The sequence below is a fragment of the Budorcas taxicolor genome, chromosome 5 (genome assembly GCF_023091745.1).
Source record: "Budorcas taxicolor isolate Tak-1 chromosome 5, Takin1.1, whole genome shotgun sequence".
Classification (NCBI taxonomy): domain Eukaryota; kingdom Metazoa; phylum Chordata; class Mammalia; order Artiodactyla; family Bovidae; genus Budorcas; species Budorcas taxicolor.
Genome location: NC_068914.1, coordinates 28,308,993 through 28,329,555, shown reverse-complemented (window position 1 = coordinate 28,329,555; position 20,563 = coordinate 28,308,993). Strand labels below are relative to the sequence as shown.

The window sequence follows — 20,563 nt, the reverse complement described above, 5'->3', positions numbered from 1 at the left end:
GGGTATCTCCTCACCACCACCCCTCCTGACCTTGAACGTGGAATAGCTCCTCTCAGCCCTCCTGCACCCACACAGCCACTGCTCCTTGGACATTTTGCTATTACCCTAGTAGAGACATTACTTTGCCAACAAAGGTCCGTCTAGTCAAGGCTATGGCTTTTCCAGTAGTCATGTATGCATGTGAAAGTTGGACTGTGAAGACAGCTGAACACCAAAGAATTGATGCTTTTGAACTGTGGTGTTGGAGAAGACTCTTGAGAGTCCCTGGGACTACAAGGAGATCCAACCAGTCCATTCTGAAGGAGATCAGTCCTGGGTGTTCTTTGGAAGGAATGGTGCTAAAGCTGAAACTCCAGTACTTTGGCCACCTCATGCGAAGAGTTGACTCATTGGAAAAGACTCTGATGCTGGGAGGGATCGGGGGCAGGAGGAGAAGGGGACAACAGAGGATGAAATGGCTGGATGGCATCACTGACTCGATGGACGTGAGTTTGAATAAACTCCGGGAGTTGGTGATGGACAGGGAGGCCTGGCGTGCTGCAATTCATGGGGTCGCAAAGAATCAGACACGACTGAGTGACTGAACTGATCTGAACTGAACTGAATGAGCTATCTGCCCTTGGAAACTCAGATTTATTACAGTTCTAATTAGCGTTCCCTTATCACAATACAGAATATGCCCAACATTAAGACTTTAATGTCAAATTGCTTCCCTTTTGGTCAGCTATTTTTTCTAAATTTACCTTCCTAAAGATAATTTTTCTCCACAGAAATTTTCATTTGTTTGTTTATTCACAGCCCTTAGCCAGTAGGCCAGTTCTCCCTAAATATACAGCGGCGCATCATCCTTATTTTCCTTTATTTATTATATACTTACTTGTTGACTAATATGTTTGTAGGTCTTGCTACATGCTAGACCCTACTCTGAGCTCTTAAAGAACTATACTCATTGTTTTATTTTCAGTTCACTTCTTCCAAAAATAAAATATTATTTACCCTACAAAGTTGTCATTTCAACATGACATAATGTTTTTCACAAAATGATTGTGTCATGACATTGAGCAATTTAGCTCTGCAGTGGATTATATTTACTTCAACTTACCATTAGTCTAGAAGTAAAATTCCATTTTCCTCTTCCCCAAAATGATATGTATTAATGTTTTCGTATTGAAAAAGTAACATTTGTTCATTTTAGAAATGTATAACAATAGAAATAAGTAAATAGAAGAAAATTAACCATAATATCACCCAATACCCTGCATAGCTTTTCTCTCTGCATACAATGAGGATTCTAATCTTCTAATTATATGCATAAATCTGAATAGATAATATTTAAATGAAGCCAAAATAAAGTTCCAAAATTACTCTGAGGTGAACTGTCATTTATTTTGTATTTCACTTCTGAGTATTTCCTACTCTACAAAGGCAGAGTGGAATTATCAGGATATACTAGACCCAAGTTTCAAAATCTCATGTTAAACCACCTCAAGGGTCCTCAGAATTTCTGGAGCCCTTTATAATAATAGGTTTATTTTCATGGAAATTAAGAAACTAGGTCAAGATATCCTTTCATACACCCCTGAATCCTATCTAACAACTTAAGGACTGTCCTCCTTACATGGAGACTGGTTTCTTGAAGTGGGCCAGGGTTTGCATCTGGGCTGCTCAGGAGGCCTCTCTGTTAGCACAGGGAGAAAGGGCAACTGATAGGATGGCCTCCAGCTACCATCTATCTCTCTGCCACCCCTCAGAATGCACCGAGTGCTCCTGCAGAGCACACAGCCCCCGGATGCCTAGGAAGCCTCTTATCTGCACCTCTCTCCTAGAGTCCTTTGCCTGTGTCTGCCCATGAGAGGAAGGACTTGGCGGGAGAAGACAGGCCACAACCAAATGGCCATAAGCTGGTGAGAATGCCCCACAAATGGAGATCTGAATAGGAAATGTGTATGTTTCAACAGGTACCAAGATCACATGATGGGTTTGTTTTCTCCATGATCTTTAGCGGGGAGGTGGCTCAAATGGTCAAAAATCTGCTTGGAATGCAGTAGACGCAGGTTCAATCCCCAGGTCAGGAAGATCCCCTTGGAGAAGGGAATGACAACCCGCTCCAGTTTTCTTGCCTGGAGAATCACATGGACAGAAGAACCTGGTAGGCTACAGTCCATAGGGTTGCAAAGAGACACAACTGAGAAAAAAACAACAGACTAATAATGAGAACAAAAAAGACAGGATTTCAAATTGGTCAGGAATACTTATTGTAACAGCATTTTCAAGTGTTTGAAAAATGCCCACAGTTAGGTTTTATAAAAGGGGAATACTTGTGAAGGTGAATACTAGCACTCTTAATTAGAGCTTTCGTGATTTGTTGTTGCTGACTTTGTTTTTTAATTTTTTTTTTAAGTTTGTTTGGGTGTGCTGAGTCTTAGTTGTGGCATGTGAGGTCTTCCATCTTCATTGAGGCATGTGAAATCTTTAGTTGTGGCACACGGGATCTTTAGTTACGCCATGGGAACTCTTAGTTGAGTCACGTGGTATCTAGTTCCTTACCCAGGGATCAAACTCAGCCTCCCTGCATCGGAAATGAGGAGGCTTAGCCACTGGCCCACCAGGGAAGACCATAAATGTTTTCTTTCATAAGGGAATATTCTCAAACTATAATATCAACCTCCAGCAAAATTAATATTATATATTTCACTAAAAAATTTCCAAGTGGATATCTAAGGCAAGAACAAACTCTATTAAAATTGAAGTTGCTCACATTCAAAGCTCAGGAAAATGCCTCACAATGACTAAAGGAGCTATAGGGACAAAATATGCATTGATTTTATGATCTACATTACTGTTTTTTCTCATAAAAATTCTGATCTAGAGAACATCATGACCTCTTCCTAAATGAACTGGTTCCAGCTGAAACCCTATTGCCACCATTCCCTCAACCTGAAAAGCCCTTCTCTCTTTTCTTCTCTTCACTTTTGTAAAACCACCAGCCACTTAAAAGGCCAGCACCTAAAGCACATACCTGAGAAATTTTCCTTGTCTAACAAGCCTATTGCACAGACTGTATTTTTATTCCGCAGCCTTTCTGCTCTTTTGGACTTAATTTGTCAAAAATTATTTGGTACTCAGAGTATTGTTTTGTCTTGTCCTCATATAACTGCATATGTTTTATGTTCCTTCAAGAACACCATCATAGTGCCTAGTATAATAAATGAATGTTTAATGAACAAGTAAACTTAAGTGCTAATGACTACAGGAATTTTAATGGTCTCTCAGGGGATTCAATGGATTATGGATGTTATTTATGTATAACTTTAATTTATTTCACTCTATAAAAGACAGTGGTATTTATTTCTGTTCTGTGGAAGAGTTTGGTTGTTCACTTTAGGATCCATGAAAACAGTCTAGAAATTTTCCCCTTTTCTATCTTCTTTTGCTCTGCTTTGATTTTAAAGGGATGTTCTGAGCTGTGGCTGTGTCTAGTCTAAAATTTTCTTCTTTTTTAAAAAATACTTATATATTTATTTGGCTATGTGGGTCTTACGTGTGGCATGCAGGATCTTTTTTCTTTCTTTCTTTCTTAAGTTGCAGCATATGGGATCTTTAGTTAGAGCATGAAAACTCGTCTTAGGAATCTAGTTACCTGACCAGTGATTAAACACAGGCCCCCCGACATTGGGAGCACAGAAGAGTCTTAGCCACTGGACCACCAGGAAAGTCCCTTAAATTTTCTACATTCTCTTCTAAGCAAAACCATTCTAGTGTTCATTTAGCAAATCACCTAGGATTTACCTACCCAATTTTGAAGCAGAGAAAATACTTTGACCCTTTCTGTACCAAAGAGAATACTTGATCCCAAAAATGTCTGCAGTTGTACTGTCCACAGCAAACCCAGTTTGGTTGCTGAATGTAGAGTACAGCATCTAGGTGATGGAGCTCAGTCCAGGCATGGGAGTACTTCTCTGGGTTTGGCTTCCTCATTTACAAGCAGGAAATAGCACCGGGCTTTTGTGAGGAGTGAATGAGGGAATCCAATCAATGCAAAAGTCTGGCTCAGGAAAAGTGAGGGTTCACAGGTGCTAGGATTGTTTTTATGACTTATTATTGCTAGTTGTGACCTTTGGTAAGTGATCTAGCCTTGCTATGCAGCAGCATCCTCATCTTAAAATGGTAATAAAGATGAAAATGAATTCATCAGGTCATTGTGAGGATTACATGAGATAATGGATAGAAAGCAGGCTTGGAGCATCATCAGTACTCAGTATCTCAGTAACTGTTACCAACTCCATGATCAGCATCACCATCACTTTCATTGTCATCCTCATCCCCGTTATTAACAGACTATCAGAAAATGGCACAGCCAATTTATTAAGAGGCTTTTCCTAATAATAAAATAGGTGTGTGGAACAGGAAACTGAGTTAAGGAGATACTAAGCAAAGGACCCCTACAAGACCCAACGAGGGCTGGCAAGGGCATGCATCATCGAGAGGACTTCTTTTTTCCCCAAGGTTACTCATTTTTATTCTAATAAGCATACAACATTAAGTCAGTGTTACACCAGCTACCTCTTGGACAGCCCAAAGATAAAATATAACCCCCTTCCCTGAACAACTATGGATGGTAAGTTTATATTCAGAGAAAATAAAATCAACTCCACCTTGGCATTTTATATTAATAGTTGTGAATTGTTAATAACCATTAGTGTGACTTTGAAAGAAAGTTCATTTTTTTAAAAAACTGCATGTCAAAAACCTATATTAAAAAACACTGATTTTCTTTAGCAAAATGATTTATATACCCCAGGTCTGACACAATAACATCAGTATTTTAGAGGAATTTCTGAAATAGGGAGAGACATTGACATGGGGAAAATAAACCTGGAAGTAAAGGTGAGTCTTCCTTTGATGGAAAAGTGAAGGTATTCAGATGTATCCTGATGCTGTATGGATAATAATGCCGCTGCTATGAGAAGCAGAAATACATGAAATTTAAAATTAGATAGATATTAGATATATATGCGTGTGTTATTCCCTCAGTCAGGTCTGACTCTTTGCAAGCCTGTGGACTGTGCCCTGCCAAGCTCCTCTGTTCATGAAATTTTCCCAGTAAAAATACTGGAGTGGGTTGCCATTTCCTTCTCCAGGGATCTTCTTCATCCAGGGATTGAACCAGGGTCTCCTGCATTGCAGGCAGATTCTTTACTGTTTGAGCCACCAGGGAAGCCCTTAGATATATATCTAATTCTAAATTATATATATATATATATACATATATACACACGCTGACTCATGGGAGCTGCCCATACTAATTTGCACTTTGATTTTCTCCCAAACAAGTACAAGTAATTATAAAGTATTATAACCTTAATTTTCAGCTCTGAATATATCAGGTGAACATAGTATGTGGAGAAAAACATGGGTATCATTCAGTGGTTCAGCTTCCTAGGAGTCCCATTTTAAATGTAGACAAAATTATTGTTTTGATCCCAAGTTGCAAGTCCTCAGTTTCCCCCTCAGTCAGTCTCTCCTATCAGGAAGTTACCGTAAGCCTCTTATCATTCTCCATCAGGGGGCGGACAGACTGAAAACCACAATCACAGAAAACTAACCAATCTGACCACATGGACCACAGCCTTGCTAACTCAATGAAACTGAGCCGTGCTGTGTAGGGCCACCCAAGATGGGCGGGTCATGGTGGAGAGTTCTGACAAAACATGGTCCACTGGACAAGGGAATGGCAAACCACTTCAGTATTCTTGCTTGAGAACCCTATGAACAGTATGAAAAGGCAAAAAAATAGGACACTGAAAGATGAACTTCCCAGGTCGGTAGGTGCCCAATATGCTACTGGAGATCAGTGGAGAAATAACTCCAGAAAGAATGAAGGGATGGAGCCAAAGAAACAACACCCAGTTGTGGATGTGACTGGTGATGGAAGTAAAGTCTGATGCTGTAAACAGCAATATAGCATAGAAACCTGGAATGTTAGGTCCATGAATCAAGGCAAATTGGAAGTGGTCAACAGGAGATGGCAAGAGTGATCATCGACATTTTAAGAATCAACAAACTAAAATGGACTGGAATGGGTGAATTTAACTCAGATGACCGTTATATCTACTAGTGTGGGCAAAAATCCCTTAGAAGAAATGAAGTAGCCATCATAGTCAACAAAAGAATCTGAAATGCAGTTCTTGGATGAAATCTCAAAAATGACAGAATGATCTCTGTTTGTTTCCAAGGCAAACCATTCAATATCACAGTAAGCCAAGACTATGCCCCAACCAGTAATGCTGAAGAAGCTGAAGTTGAACAATTTTATGAAAACCTACAAGACTTGGAACTAACACCCCCAAAATATGACCTTTTCATTATAGGGGACTGGAATGCAAAAGTAGGAAGTCAAGAAATACCTGGAGTAACAGGCAAATTTGGCCTTCGAGTGCACAGTGAAACAAGGCAAAGGCTAATAGAGTTTTGCCAAGAGAACACACTGGTCATAGCAAACACCATCTTCCAACAACACAAGAGAAGACTATACACATGGACATCACCAGATGGTTAACACCCAAATCAGACTGATTATATTCTTGGCAGCCAAAGATTGAGAAGCTATATACAGTTAGCTAAAACAAGAATGGGAGTTGACTATGGCTCAGATCACAAACTCCTTATTGCCAAATTCAGACTTAAATTGAAGAAAACAGGGAAAACCGCTAGACCATTCAGGTATGACCTAAAACAAAACTCTTATGATTATACAGTGGAAGCGACAAATAGATTCAAGGGATTAGATTTAATAAACAGAGTGCCTGATGAACTGTGGATAGAAGTTCGTGACATTGTAGAGGAGGCAGTGACCAAGACCATCCCCAAGAAATAGAAATGCAAAAAGGCAAAATGGCTGTCTGAGGAGGCCTTACAAATAGCAGTGAAAAGAAGAGAAGCAAAAAGCAAAGGAGAAAAGGAAAGATATACCCATTTGAATGCAGAGTTCCAAAGAACAGCAAGGAGAGATAAGAAAGCCTTCCTCAGTGATCAGTGCAAAGAAATAGAGAAAAACAACAGAATGGGAAAGACTAGAGAGATCTTCAAGAAAATTAGAGCTACCAAGGGAAGATTTCATGCAAAGATGGGCACAATAAAGGACAGAAATGGTATGGACCTAACAGAAGCAGAAGATATTAAGAAGAGGTGGCAAGAATACACAGTAGAACTATACCAAAAAGATCTTCACTACCCAAATAATCATTATGGTATGATCACTCACCTAGTGTCAGACACCCTGGATTACGAAGTCAAGTGGGCCTATGAACAAAGCTAGTGGAGGTGACGGAATTCCAGTTGAGCTATTTCAAAACTTTAAAGATGATGCTGTGAAAGTACTGCACTCAGTATGGCAGCAAATTTGGAATACTCAGCAGTGGCCACAGGACTGGAAAAATTTCCGTTTTCATTCCAATCCCAAAGAAAGGCAATGCCAAAGAATGCTCAAACTACTGCACAATTGCACTCATCTCACATGTTAGCAAAGTAATGCTCAAAATTCTCCAAGCCAGTCTTCAACTGTACATGAACCATGAACTTCCAGATGTTCAAGCTGCTTTTAGAAAAGGCAGAGGAACCAGAGATTAAATTGCCAACTTCCGTTGGATCATCAAAAAAGCAAGAGAGTTCCAGAAAACATCTACTTCTGCTTATTGACTATGCCAAAGCCTTTGACAGTGTGGATCACACAAACTGTGGAAAATTCTGAAATAGGTGGGAATACAAGATCACCTGACCTGCCTCTTGAGAACCTGTATGCAGCTCAGGAAGCAACAGTTAGAACTGGACATGGAACAAAAGATTGGTTCCAAATAGAGAAAGGAGTATGTCAAGGCTGTGTATTGTCACCCTGCCTGTTTAACTCATATGCAGAGTAAATCATGAGAAGTGCTGGGCTGGGTGAAGCACAAGCTGGAATCAAGATTGCCGGGAGAAATATCAATAACCTCAGATATGCAGATGATACCACCTTTCTGGCAGAAAGTGAAGAAGAACTAAAAAGCCTCTTGATGAAAGTGAAAGAAGAGAGTGAAAATGTTGGCTTAAAGCTCAACATTCAGAAAATTAAGATCATGGCATCTGGTCCCATCATTCATGGCAAATAGATGGGGAAACAGTGGAAACAGTGGCTGACTTTTTTTATTTTGGGGGGCTCCAAAATCACTGCAGATGGTGACTGCAGCCATGAAATTAAAAGACACTTACTCCTTGGAAGAAAAGTTATGACCAACCATGACAGCATATTAAAAAGCAGAGACATTACTTTGCCAACAAAGGTCTATCTAGGTAAAATTCTAGTTTTTCCAGTAATCATGTATGGATGTGAGAGTTGGACTATAAAGAAAGCTGAGCACCAAAGAACAGATGCTTTTGAACTGTGGTGCTGGAGAAGACTCTTGAGAGTCCCTTGGGCTGCAAGGAGATCCAACCAGTCCATCCTAAAGGAAATCAGTCCTGAATATTCATTGGAAGGACTGATGCTGAAGCTGAAACTCCAATACTTTAGCCACCTCATGCAAAGAACTGACTCATTTGAGAAGACCCTGATGCTGGGAAAGATTGAAGGTGGAAGGGGAAGGGGAAGACAGAGGATGAGATGGTTGGATGGCATCACCGACTCAATGGACATGAGTTCAAGTAAACTCTGGGAGTTGGTGATGGACAGGGAGGCCTGGCATGCTGCAGTCCATGGGGTCACAAAGAGTTGGACACGACTCAGTGATTAAATTGAACTGAACAAGTCCCTCGTGAAACAAAATAAGAAAATATGACTTTTTCTTGAAAATAAAGCACAATGCTAACTCAAGATAACATAAGAGTCTTCTTCCTAAACCATGACTCAGATCCCTGAAAACAAAATCATTTACTGGTAGCATTCAGTACATGCCTACAAAAATGATGCAATTTTAAGTCACTCTTTTGCATTGGAAAAGACCCTGATGCTGGGAAATGTTGAGAGCAGGAGGTGAAGAGGGTGACAGAGGATGAGTTGGTTGGTTGGCATCACCTACTGAATGGACGTGAGTTTGAGCAAACTCCAGGAGATGGTGAAGGACAGGCAAGCCTGGCATTCTGCAGACCATGGGGTTGCAAAGAGTCAGACAGGACTGAGTGATTGAACAACAGCAAGGCTCAGGATAGAAAATGCCTACACACAAACACACATAAACATGAAGATAATGAGTATTGTAAAACTCTATATACGTGGCAGGCAGTGCTGATAAATCCAGTGCACAGTGGAAACTGTTAGTATTATTAACTAAAAAAGTTAAGGAGAGTTATCAGGCAGTCCGTATGAATTCGCTATTTGGGCAGCAAATGTAAGGAAAGAAATAGTTTATCTCCTGGGAGAATTTCTAGTGCCCACATTGGCCACATGGAAATCATAGGGTCTCCTTCTTTACACCTGCATTTCATCCTCTCTGATACCCCGTAAGATGGGGGGAAGAGTACTTGTATTCCCCAACTTTGTGGCATTTTTGTAAGCACTCTTGGTAGAGGGATATACATACTATCAAATACTACAGAATTATATCCGACAAAGGTCTTCTCTGCTACTCAGAACTTGTTCATGATCAGACTTCATATGATATCTGTCAAATCTAGGTTTTTCATTTCTTCCTTTGAACCCTCTAAATATTGTACAGTTGAGTAATCAAAACATTTCATTGAGTTTTTTTACAGAATTGAATTGAATTTGCAATGAAATTAGGACAGAATCTCTTTTGATTCCTAATTTATCTTTCCTGTGTTTAGTTGGAGGCCACCCAGGCATTTTCTAACATATGATGTTTCAAATGAGATATGGTAACAGTTACACACTAGTGTATATAAAATAGATAAACTATAAGGACCTATTATATAGCACAGGGAACTATATTCAATATCTTGTAATAACCTATACTGGGAAAGAATCTAAAAAGACTACATATAGTCATATATATATACATATATATGATCCATATATATGTGTGTGTGTGTATATATATATATAGTCTTTCTGTAGTGATTCAGCTATACATATATATCACTGAATCATGTGTTGTACACCTAAAACATTATAAATCAACTATGCTTCCATTTTTTTCTTAATGAGATATGGTAAAATATAAAATTTAGAAGGAATTTTTCACGTAGATGAAGGGGACATGGTGAGAAGAGACAATGAAGAGTTGAAGAGAAAGTCAGTACTTCTCTGTCTCCTGGGAGGGTGTCAGAAGTGACCCAGGACATGCTTAGCTCTTCCTTCTCTCAGTCCTTTTTGCCTCCCTGGCTCTTCCCATGCCTGACTCCTCTCTCTAACAGGCTCAGCTCCCTGATCGCCTCTCAGCAAGACATCTCACTTTCCACTCAGTAGAACCTTCCCCAAGTCCTCCATCCATCTATAACCCAGCCCATTTAGCCCTTCACTGTTCTGCTCAGTGGGTTTTTTTTCCTTCCCATTTCACTACGTATAACTGACACACAGTACTGTATGAGTTTAAGGTACACAGCATAATTATTTGACTTATATACATCATGAAATAATGACCACATAAGTTTAATGAACATCCATCATCTCATACAGATACAAAATAAAAGCAAAAGGAAAAAAAATATTTTTCCTTATGATGAGAACTCTTTAAGATTTACTCTCAGCCACCTTCACCTGGGGCTTCCGAGGTAGTGCTAGTGGCTAAGACCCTGCAGGCCAATGCAGGAGCCGTAAGAGACACGAGTGGGAGTTTAATCCCTGAGTCAGGAAGATCCCTTGGAGGAGGGGAGGCCATGGCAACCCACTCCAGTATTCTTACCTGGAGGATCCCATGGACAGGGGAGCCTGGCAGGCTATAATTCATAGGGGCACAGAGTCAGACACAAGTGAAGCAGTTATGACTCATGCACAGGAGCACCCATGCGTGTACTTTCATATCTAACATAGAGCAGTATTAATTGTTTCAATCATGTTGTACATCACATCCCCCATACTTATTTGTCTCATAACTGAAAGTTTGTACCTTTTGACCTTCATCCAATTCCCCCTCAGCACACCTGTTTATTATTTATTTATTTTCTGAGTCCTCTAACTAAAACATGAGTTCTTTTAGGGCAGGATTTTACCTGTTTTATTCACCTCCACTTTCTTGGCACTAAAAAGAATATCTAACACGTTTGAGATGTACCAGGTATTTTTGCTGAAAGAAGAATAATAAGGCTCTGTGCTTCCTCCAGAGAAAAGTGCTCTCTTTCCCACCCTCACTTCCCTCAGGATGTTCATTACCTACCCAGCCTCCACTTCTCTCTCACCCGTTTTTCCTGCTCCCGTTCACACGCTGTAAAGTCCCTTCCCCCTCCCCACACACCATAACCCCCACACCGCCTCCTTCCCCCACGCCAACCCCACCCCGGCTATCACTCCTCCTCACATCCTATCTCTGGGAAATTGTTAGTGTATTAATATCCTTGCTCTTCCAATCGCCAACTCAGTGATCTCAAGTAAAATGATTTAACAGCTTTGTGTCTCAGCTTCCTCATCTCAAAATGGGAGAAAACAGAAAATAACTATAGCCGCTGTCAAGATCACGTGGGAAATTCTGTAAAACACTTGAAAGAGCCTGAACATCACTAAATGCTAAATATTCATAATAATTCTTATCCCCACATATTTGAACACATCATTGAACTGCTACCTTTGATTTTAAAACTTCAAATGTGTTTGCTTTCTGTTTCTTTACAGTATCTAGCGTGTCATGCCCACTTATTAAGCAAGTGAACAAAAGTGGTTGTCTGATTCAACTTAATAAAGGGAAACAGAAATAATGAAGTAACCAAGTCAGTAAGATATTTTGTTCACTCAAAGATATGTACCTTGTATTCTTGAAATTTTGATGAAGAAAGCTCAGTGCTTAAAATTCTGTACTTTCAGCAATAAATTAAACTTATATTTTTACATATTCTCAGATAATGTCTGCTTGAAAGTGAACAGGCTTCAAATTTGTCAAAGTCTTGGTCACTTTTTTTCTCTCCTGAGCAATGTTTTATCAGTATTAGCTGGAAAGGAACTGGAAATCTTGTCTGCTACTGGACTCTACCTAAATGATAATTCATGGGGCTTCCTAGGTCGCACTCACGATAAAGAACCCACCTGCTAATGCAGGAGATATGAGAGATGCAGTTCGATCCCTGGATCAGGAATATCCCCTGGAGGAGGGCATGGCAAGTCACTCCAGTATTCTTGCCTGGAGAATCCCATGGACAGAGGAGCCTGGCAGGCTACTGTCCATAGGGCTGCAATGAGTCAGACACCACTAAAGCGACTTAGCACACGGGCATGCAAATGGTAATTCACAGATCCTTTTGATTGTTGCCCAGACAATAGAAAATAAAATCAAGGAAAAAAATTAAGCAGTAATCAAACTTAGAGAATGCACTTATGGTTGTGGGGGAGCTGGGGGAAGAATGAGGGGGAAGAAATAGTTCAGGAGTTTGGGATGGACATGCACACACTGCTATATTTAAAATGTATAACCAACACAGGGAACTCTGCTCAGTGTTATGTGGCAGTCTGGATGGGAGGGGAGTTTGGGGGAGAATGGATACATGTATATGTAAGGCTGAGTCCCTTTGCTGTCCACCTGAAGCTGTCACAACATTGTTAATTGGTAATACTACAATATAAAATGAAAAGTTTTTTAAAAATAAAGCAGTGATACTAATTTTTATCTTAAATGAATATAAGTGAATAGCAGATGAAATTAATAAATACTAGGGCAAAAGAACCAAATTCCACCAGCACACATTTCTTGGACTTCATGAGGAATGTGTCATTGGCTTCCCTTCTTTATCCTATATGATCCCCCCAAATTAAGCTTTTCCAACTGGCAAGTTCTTAGTGCTGATGTAATGTTGCCTGTCCCTGGACAGCTGAGCTCAGCAGCTCTAGTTCCATTTTTCCTTTCCAAAGAATAGCTAAAGAAACATTCTTTGGATAAGTGTAATATGTTTGCTACGTTACAAGAAATTTTGTTCACATTTTCCTCTATAGCTCTGTTTATTGCCCCATTATTTCTATAGATTTGATTTATTTGGGGCCAGGTGCAAATTTTAATAAAAAGAAAAAAGTTCAAACCAGCCCAGAGCAGTCTAAAGGAGGCTTATAGATCTAATGTTCCAGAAAAGACACTTTCATTTCATGTAGGCACAGAGTTCAGTCCACCGTTCAGACCTCAATTGATGGATTGATTTTTAATATGAGAGGGTTTTCCCTCTCCTCCTCCTTTCTCTTCTCCTTTTTTTTCTCCTCTCATTCTCTCCCTCCTCCTCCCTGCCAGCTACCCTCCCCTCCACCTCCCACTTCTTGACTAGTACATAGATAATGTATTCAATTGATACAAAGGATAATTCTTTGATAAGTTTGTTTTTAAAGAAACTGAGGCAATAATATATACAGCGCTGTAACTTTATCCTGACAATGTATCATGGACATTCCTCAAAGTCAATACTAAAACCTACCACAGTATTTTCAATACCAGCAAAATATTCTATAGTATGGGTAGTGTACAATTTTTCATAATCTCTAGATGAATGGTCAGGTCGCTTTTAGCTCTATTTTCCACTATCAAGATGAAATTTAGTATTTTTGAATGTATGTCTTTATATACAGGTACTTTCGGTTCTATAGGATAGAATAAAAGATGTAAGACAAATGGATTAAAAGGTAACATATATATTTATATAGATCTCTATAGTAACATGTTCATAGAGGTATAGATGCTGCCATAACTTTGTCTTTTAAAATATCATTTTAACATTCCATTTTCTGATTTTTTTCCTCAAATTCATGAAAGAACATTGTGTGAGCTTTGTCCATCATGCAAATGATCATATTTATAGACTCAACTGTAGTTGATAGCAACAGTAGAACAAAGTTTTACTAATTACATTTGTATTTAGATCATTTTACAAAGATTCCTTTGTTCCTGAATTTGTATAATAAACCAAGTCTATCAAGGGTTTTTTTTTTTTTTTGGCATATTCTCAAATATGGTCTAGATATTGAGTCAGCTTTTTTTTTTTTTTTTTTTACTGCTATATACAAGGTAGCTCAGATTGTAAAGAACCCTCCTGTAATGCAGGAGACCAGGGTTCAATCCTTGGGTTAGGAAGATCTCCTGGAGAAGGAAATGGCAACCCACTCCAGTATTCTTGCCTGGAGGATTCCATGCCCAGAGGAGCCTGGTGGGCTCTAGTCCATGGGGTTGCAAAGAGTTGAACATGACTGAGTGACTAACACTTTCACTTTACACATTTTTGCTATAATATAAAATATACATCATGGTCCTATTCTGAAACAAAGGTGAGAATTGTTTTCTGCTTTTTGGCCCTGAACCAATGGTTTATTGGCTAGCCTCTCAAAGTTTTTTAACTTGAAAATGTGTCCACTTGACATAGAATAATTTTTAATAAGAAAAAGTCTAGGATCTCGAAAAGACCATCTCTTTTGTATTCACTGATCATCAACATGTATCATTTCATCTAATTCATAATAACCTATAAGATATGTATTTATAGATAAGGAAACTGAGACTGGAAAAGGTTAAGCAACTTGTTCAATGCCTCACAGCAAGTAGGAAAACCCAGATTTTACTCCATTATCTGTCTGATTTTGAGGCCATACTCTCTATACAAACATTCCCCTAGTTTCCTGTTTAACTTGACACATTGGCCATCACCTGTTTTTGTCCCAGCCTTTTTTCTTTTCTTGGTTTTAAGTTACATGTCCATCTTAGCAGCCAGTGGTCAATGGTGAAGGTGCCATCGACTAGAGTATTTCTACACAACTGGCATGCAATTTTGACTTAATGTGAACTGAGCCCTCTTGTCCACTCTTGGAGAAGAAAGAGGATGTTTCAGCGCCAGTTAAGCTCGTCCTTCTTCTGAGGCTGACATTTTTTCCAGAGCCCTGATGGTGGCTGCTGGCAGGACTACTTTCCATGGAACATATATCAGCCTCAGTCTTCATCCTCCCCTTACTGAAGATCTTTTCTACCCCAGCATGTTAAAGCTACTCAGTAAACACTAAATCAGTCTCATGTGAAATGCTTGCTAGATGAACACTTTTCTCCCTTTTGTTTCTTTAACCCTAAGGCTTATCTGGGGAACTAATACCATTTATCTTTGAGACTTCCAAAAGACACGCTGAAAAGTACCTCAGATCTCTCCTATTTAATAAGCTGTTAATGAGGGGAGGGTTAGTGACGTGGTTCCAGTCCTTATTGTATTAAATTAAGGTTCTACTTGAATAATTTCTTCACTGATAATTCTAGAAATTTTTCAACATTGGAAAATTTAAGGAAGAGTCACATCATTTTAAGAGACAACACATTCTCTCCCTTGGATTGTCGTGAAATACACAGCCTGTTATAGTTTAATATGTAAAATCGTTAAAAGGTTTTTTTTTTCTTTTTTTACTTAATATTCCATCATGTATATAATTCTTGAATTGGTTAATAGTATTTTCCTCTTTTTCATAGCAGTACGATTTTTTTTTAAATATGGACATACATGAAAACACAGACTCTTTTAAAAATAATAATAATAATAATGATAATTCAGGAAGAGGACTAACTCAGATAGTTGGGATGAAAATCTCCTGGGAGTGGAGCGATAGAGATAGCCGGTCTTGTAAATGGCAGGAAATCTTTCTCTCAATTCTTTGATTGCCATCCAAGTCTTTGGGAAGGAAATAAAGCATCAGGCAGAACCTGTAGTGTGGCACGTTGAGTTTAAGGCTGAACCACCGCGTGCCAATCCCTTCCCCAGCATCGCAACCCCTCTTTGACAAGATGGACTCACCACTAACCAAGGCTGTGAAGCAAGCCCGGATGCTTCACAGAGCTTGATGCCAAGCCAGGGCGCCCTGGGCTGGTACAAGCGAAGCGGCTAAAACCACAGACGTGCTGCGAGTGGCTTCTCGCCCCTGGACGCTGCCCGATGCGCACAAGCTCTCACTCAAGGCTGCCCAGAGAAGAGCATTCCCATAACTGCACGCAGCCAGGCTAAACTGTGCACACTCACACCTCAAATTCAGAATGCCGAGGGCCTGACGCCCCTGATGAACTCTCCGCAGAGCAAGCAAGCGCTGCCCTTCTTTTTCCCGTCTTCCGAGTTGCCAGCCCTGGGACTGGGTGGCACGTGGGTGCGACTCGAGCCTTCCCCGTGTTGCCCTGGGACCCTGGGGGCACTTCGGCGTGCCCAAGAGACGCCCAAGCAACCCGCGCTGCTTCGACGCTCCCAGAGAGGACAAAAGGGGTCCACATCCCAGTAAAGAATCGGCAGCCTGCAAGGAGATGGGCTCCAGGGGCGGCCAAGAGTGCCCCAGGGGAGCGTCCCAGGGACTCGGAGCGCCCTCCCTCTCCCGGGGTGCGCTCACCATTTGTAGCCTCTGCCGCGCTTGAATTTGAGGGTCAGCGCCGTTTCCAGAAAGAGCAAGAGATTAAGCAGCGCCAGCAGCCAGTACCACGGCTCCTTCTTCACCACGGTCACTCGCCAGACTCCAACCAGCGAGTGCAGCACGAAGAGGAGCCGGGTGGCCAGAGCGTTGAGCAGGACCAGTCCCTCCATGCCGCCCGGCGCGCGCGCTGCCCGCGCCCCGCAGACCCGGCCGGCAGCCGGGGGCGGAACGTGACAGCTCCGAGACCTGCGGCGGCTGCCGTCCTCTCACCCTCCCAGAACAGGAGAGAGCCGCGCGCCCCTCCCCCAAACTTCCTGAGAACTCTCCAAAGAGAGGAGATGCTAGCCCCAGCTTTCCAGGCTTTCCGGGGAGTATGGGGCTGCCCTGCTCCGGCTCCCAGGCGTTGTTCTCCTGCTTTTGTCCATCTCCCCTCCCAATCCCTGGGGGTCCTCTTTCCATCCCTGCCTTGACCCCCCCACCCCTCAGGCTTCCGTGGGGTCACCGAGAACTTCCCCCATTGGAAAGAGGACGGAGGTGCACAAAAGGGCTTGGGGCTGCACACCAGGAAAGGGGAGGGGGTGCGCACGGGGAGTGTCCCTTACTTTTCCACTGAAGTACTTTCATTCACTCACATGTTGTATAGGAACCGGGTCTCCTGATGACTCTAAGATGCGATGCAGGAAAGCCAGAGAATCTGCTATCCAGGCAGGTTTAGACATACAGATCCAGCCCAATTTGAAGAATTAAAACTTCCCTGGACTAGAGGAAATGAGGCGGGCTAGGTTTTTTTCCGCAGAGCTCTCAGTACCTCACTTAGCAAGACAGGTAGCTGGGGTTAGCTCTACTTTTGGGACAGGTATTATTAAAACAAAGGGATATTCTTTATTATGTCTCTCCAACCCTCACCCACTACCCTATTTTTTTCCTAAAGGAAATAGAGTGGCAAAACAGGAAGGCAGGGGGACAGTGCAGAGGAGATACAAGATAAAGCCAGGCTTAGATTGGAAGGAGAAATTCATGGAGTGGAGAACTGTACCCTTGACATCAATGACTAATGAGGTAAACTGCCTTTCCAGCATCCAAGGCAAAGAGGAAACTGGAGTCAGGGTTTCCCAAAACACCTCCATGATTTTTGTTTCCTTGTTTGGTCTCCTACCATCTGTACCACTATTTACTTAACATTTTTCCTTAAACGAACTCAAATTTTTACTGAAATAATGTTTAAAGGAAACTTTCTATCACTTATAAATGGAAAATCAGTGCAGTAGGCTACAAATGGGAGGTAATTGCAAAAATAAATAAGATAAAATGAAGCTAACTTACTGAGATCGCACTAGAGATTAACTATTACCTTCCAAGGCTCTATGCCTCAGCTTCCCTTTTTCTGGGAAAATAAAGACATGCTGCTGCTGCTGCTAAGTGCTGGGAAAGATTGAAGGCAGGAGGAGAAGGGGATGACAGGATGAGATGGGTGGATGGCATCACTGACTCAATGGACATGAGTTTGAGTAAATTCTGGGAGTTGGCAATGGACAGGGAGGCCTGGCGTGCTGCAGTTCATGGGGTCACAAAGAGTCAGACATGACTGAGTGACTGAACTGAACTCAGTCCTGTTACTACCAAGCAGGAATACTCTCTTGCCCACATTAGTAAAATTAAAAAGTATAACTTAAAGAGAATATTTCTTGGTTAGGTTTATTCAACTGAAAGTCACCCCATACCTTTCTTAAAATTAGGTTGAAATTTCTGAAGTCTGTGATTATTGTCTTCATTAGGTGAAAAAAGATCCAACTGCTTAAAAGAAGTTCACTTATTTCTGGTGATGTGATTAGGGATCTTTTTTTCCTGTGGAAACCCGGTAGTGATATCCTGGAGCTGTTTCTCATGTGCCCTTCAGTGTAGGCTGATGGCACTGTGACCAGCGACTGTACAGGAGTGATGCATGAGAGCACATAGAGCATGGAGGGGGAGGTAGCCCGGAGTGCACACTGGAGCCCTAGCCTGGAGTCAGCTGGCTGTGTTGGACTCCTGGCTCAGCCGCTTGCACTGTAAACTCTGTACCTCCATTTCCTCACCTGTAAATGAGGTACGAAGCCTCTTGACTCATGGGGCCATTGTGGGTATAAAAAGAGTTAATACAGGGGTCCCCAGACTCCAGGATCTAATGCCTGTTGATCTGAGGTTGAGCTGATGTAATAATAATAGAAATAAAGTGCACAACAAATGTAGCGCACTTGAATCATCCTGAAACCACCCTCCCTCCCACCTCGTCTGTGGAAAAATTGCCTGGTCCCTGGTGCTAAAAAGTTTGAGGACCACTGAATTAATTCATATAAAGCAGCTGGCACCTTGTAAGGGCCTGGGCAACCTTGGGACTTACTGCCTGGATCAGGATCGTTAGTCCAGGGGAACTGCTCTTTGAAGATCTGTGACAAGTAATAATAAACGTGGAGAGAAAAATGTGACATTCCCAAGACCTGTCAAAATCCTCTAGTCCAACACCGCCAGGAACACATCTGTTGCTGAACAAATTGGTTTTATTACTATTTAGGGAGGGAGTACACACTCCATGGAGAACTGTGGGGCATCTCACTAAGAAGTTGTTAGAGAGGTTGGAAAAGACTTACTAGAAAGGATTGGTCTTGTGTTAGGTGATTTTAAAAAGGGCTGAAAAAGGCACGGCTTTACTCTAAATCGGATGCTATCAGGAAGTTGGATTAATATTTCTAAGGTTGGGTATCTTAATAAAGCTAAATGTTTGGGGAATGTTTGGTCTTTTTTTGTGTGTGTGGTTTGAACAATGTTAATGTTTTGGCTGTGTTCAGACACGATTTCAGAGTGATCCACTTTTTGTCTCATCCATCACGCTCACAGAGACCTTGCTTGATATCCTGTGAAATGTTTATGTTCACCAGGAGGACACCAAGGCCTAACTACAGTGTCAGACTAGTTGCCTCCTTTAGGAAGTTGCTTTTCTCTTTCTCAGGCCTCCTAGGTGATGCCATCCAACCATCTCATCCTCTGTCGTCCCCTTCTCCTACTTTCAATCTTTCCCTGCATCAGGGTCTTTTCCAATGAGTCAGTTCTTTGCATCAGGTAGCCAGAGTATTGGAGTTTCAGCTTTAGCATCAGTCCTTCTAATGAATATTCAGCCCTGATTTCTTTTAGGATTGACTGGATGAATCTCTTTGCAGTCCAAAAGCATCAATTCTTCAGCACTCAGCTTTCTCACATCCATACATGACTACCAAAAAGACCATAGCTTTGACTAGATGGGACCTTTGTTGGCAAAGTAATATCTCTGCTTTTTAATATGCTATCTAGGTTGGTCATAACTTCTCTTCCAAGGAGCAAGTGTCTTTTAATTTCATGGCTACAATCACCATCTGCAGTGATGTTGGAGCCCCCCAAAATAAAGTCTCTCACTGTTTCCCCATCTATTTGCCATGAAATGATGGGACTGGATGCTATGATCTTAATTTTTTGAATGTTGAGTTTTAAACCAACTTTTCATCCTCCTCTTTCACCTTCATCAAGAGGCTCTTTAGCTCCTCTTCGCTTTCTGCCATAAGGGTGGTATCATCTGCATATCTCAGGTTATTGATATTTTTCCCAGCAATCTTTTTTTTTTTTCTCCCAGCAATCTTGATTCCAGCTTGTGCTTCATCCAGCCCAGCATTTCACATGATGTACTTTGCATATAAGTTAAATAAGCAGGGTGACAATATACAGCCTTGACATAATCCTTTCCCAATCTGGAACCAGTTTAGTTCTTATTTTTTTATCCTTTAAGAAATCATCCTTCTTGCTTCCTTCTGGGCAAGGCAGTTTGAACAGGAGATGACGGAGGCATGGCAGGCATATTGACTGACACACCTAGTACCATCTAGCTCTTGGGTTGACCCATACAAACCCTACACCTGCAGTGCTAGAGTTGTCCCTGCCTGATACTATCCAAATATCATGCAATTATGGACCCACTTATGGCCTGTCAGTAGCGATGCATAACAAAGTCATGTCTACACCCAGAGCCACCAAAGTCGCAGGCTGGTCTCAAAAGTCACAACCTCTTTTTAATATTCATTTCTC

The 20,563-nt window shown here is 41.2% G+C and overlaps 1 protein-coding gene across 1 annotated transcript in view; it reads right to left on the bottom strand.

Annotated features, from left to right (window-relative positions):
• Window positions 1-16,644, bottom strand: part of TMEM26 (transmembrane protein 26) — a 63,611-nt gene extending 46,967 nt beyond the window's left edge. Inside the window, exon 1 of the mRNA XM_052641338.1 lies at window positions 16,454-16,644. Coding sequence (XP_052497298.1) covers window positions 16,454-16,644 — 191 coding nt within the window. The remainder of the gene's footprint in view (window positions 1-16,453) is intronic.
• Between the last annotated feature and the right edge of the window lie 3,919 nt (window positions 16,645-20,563).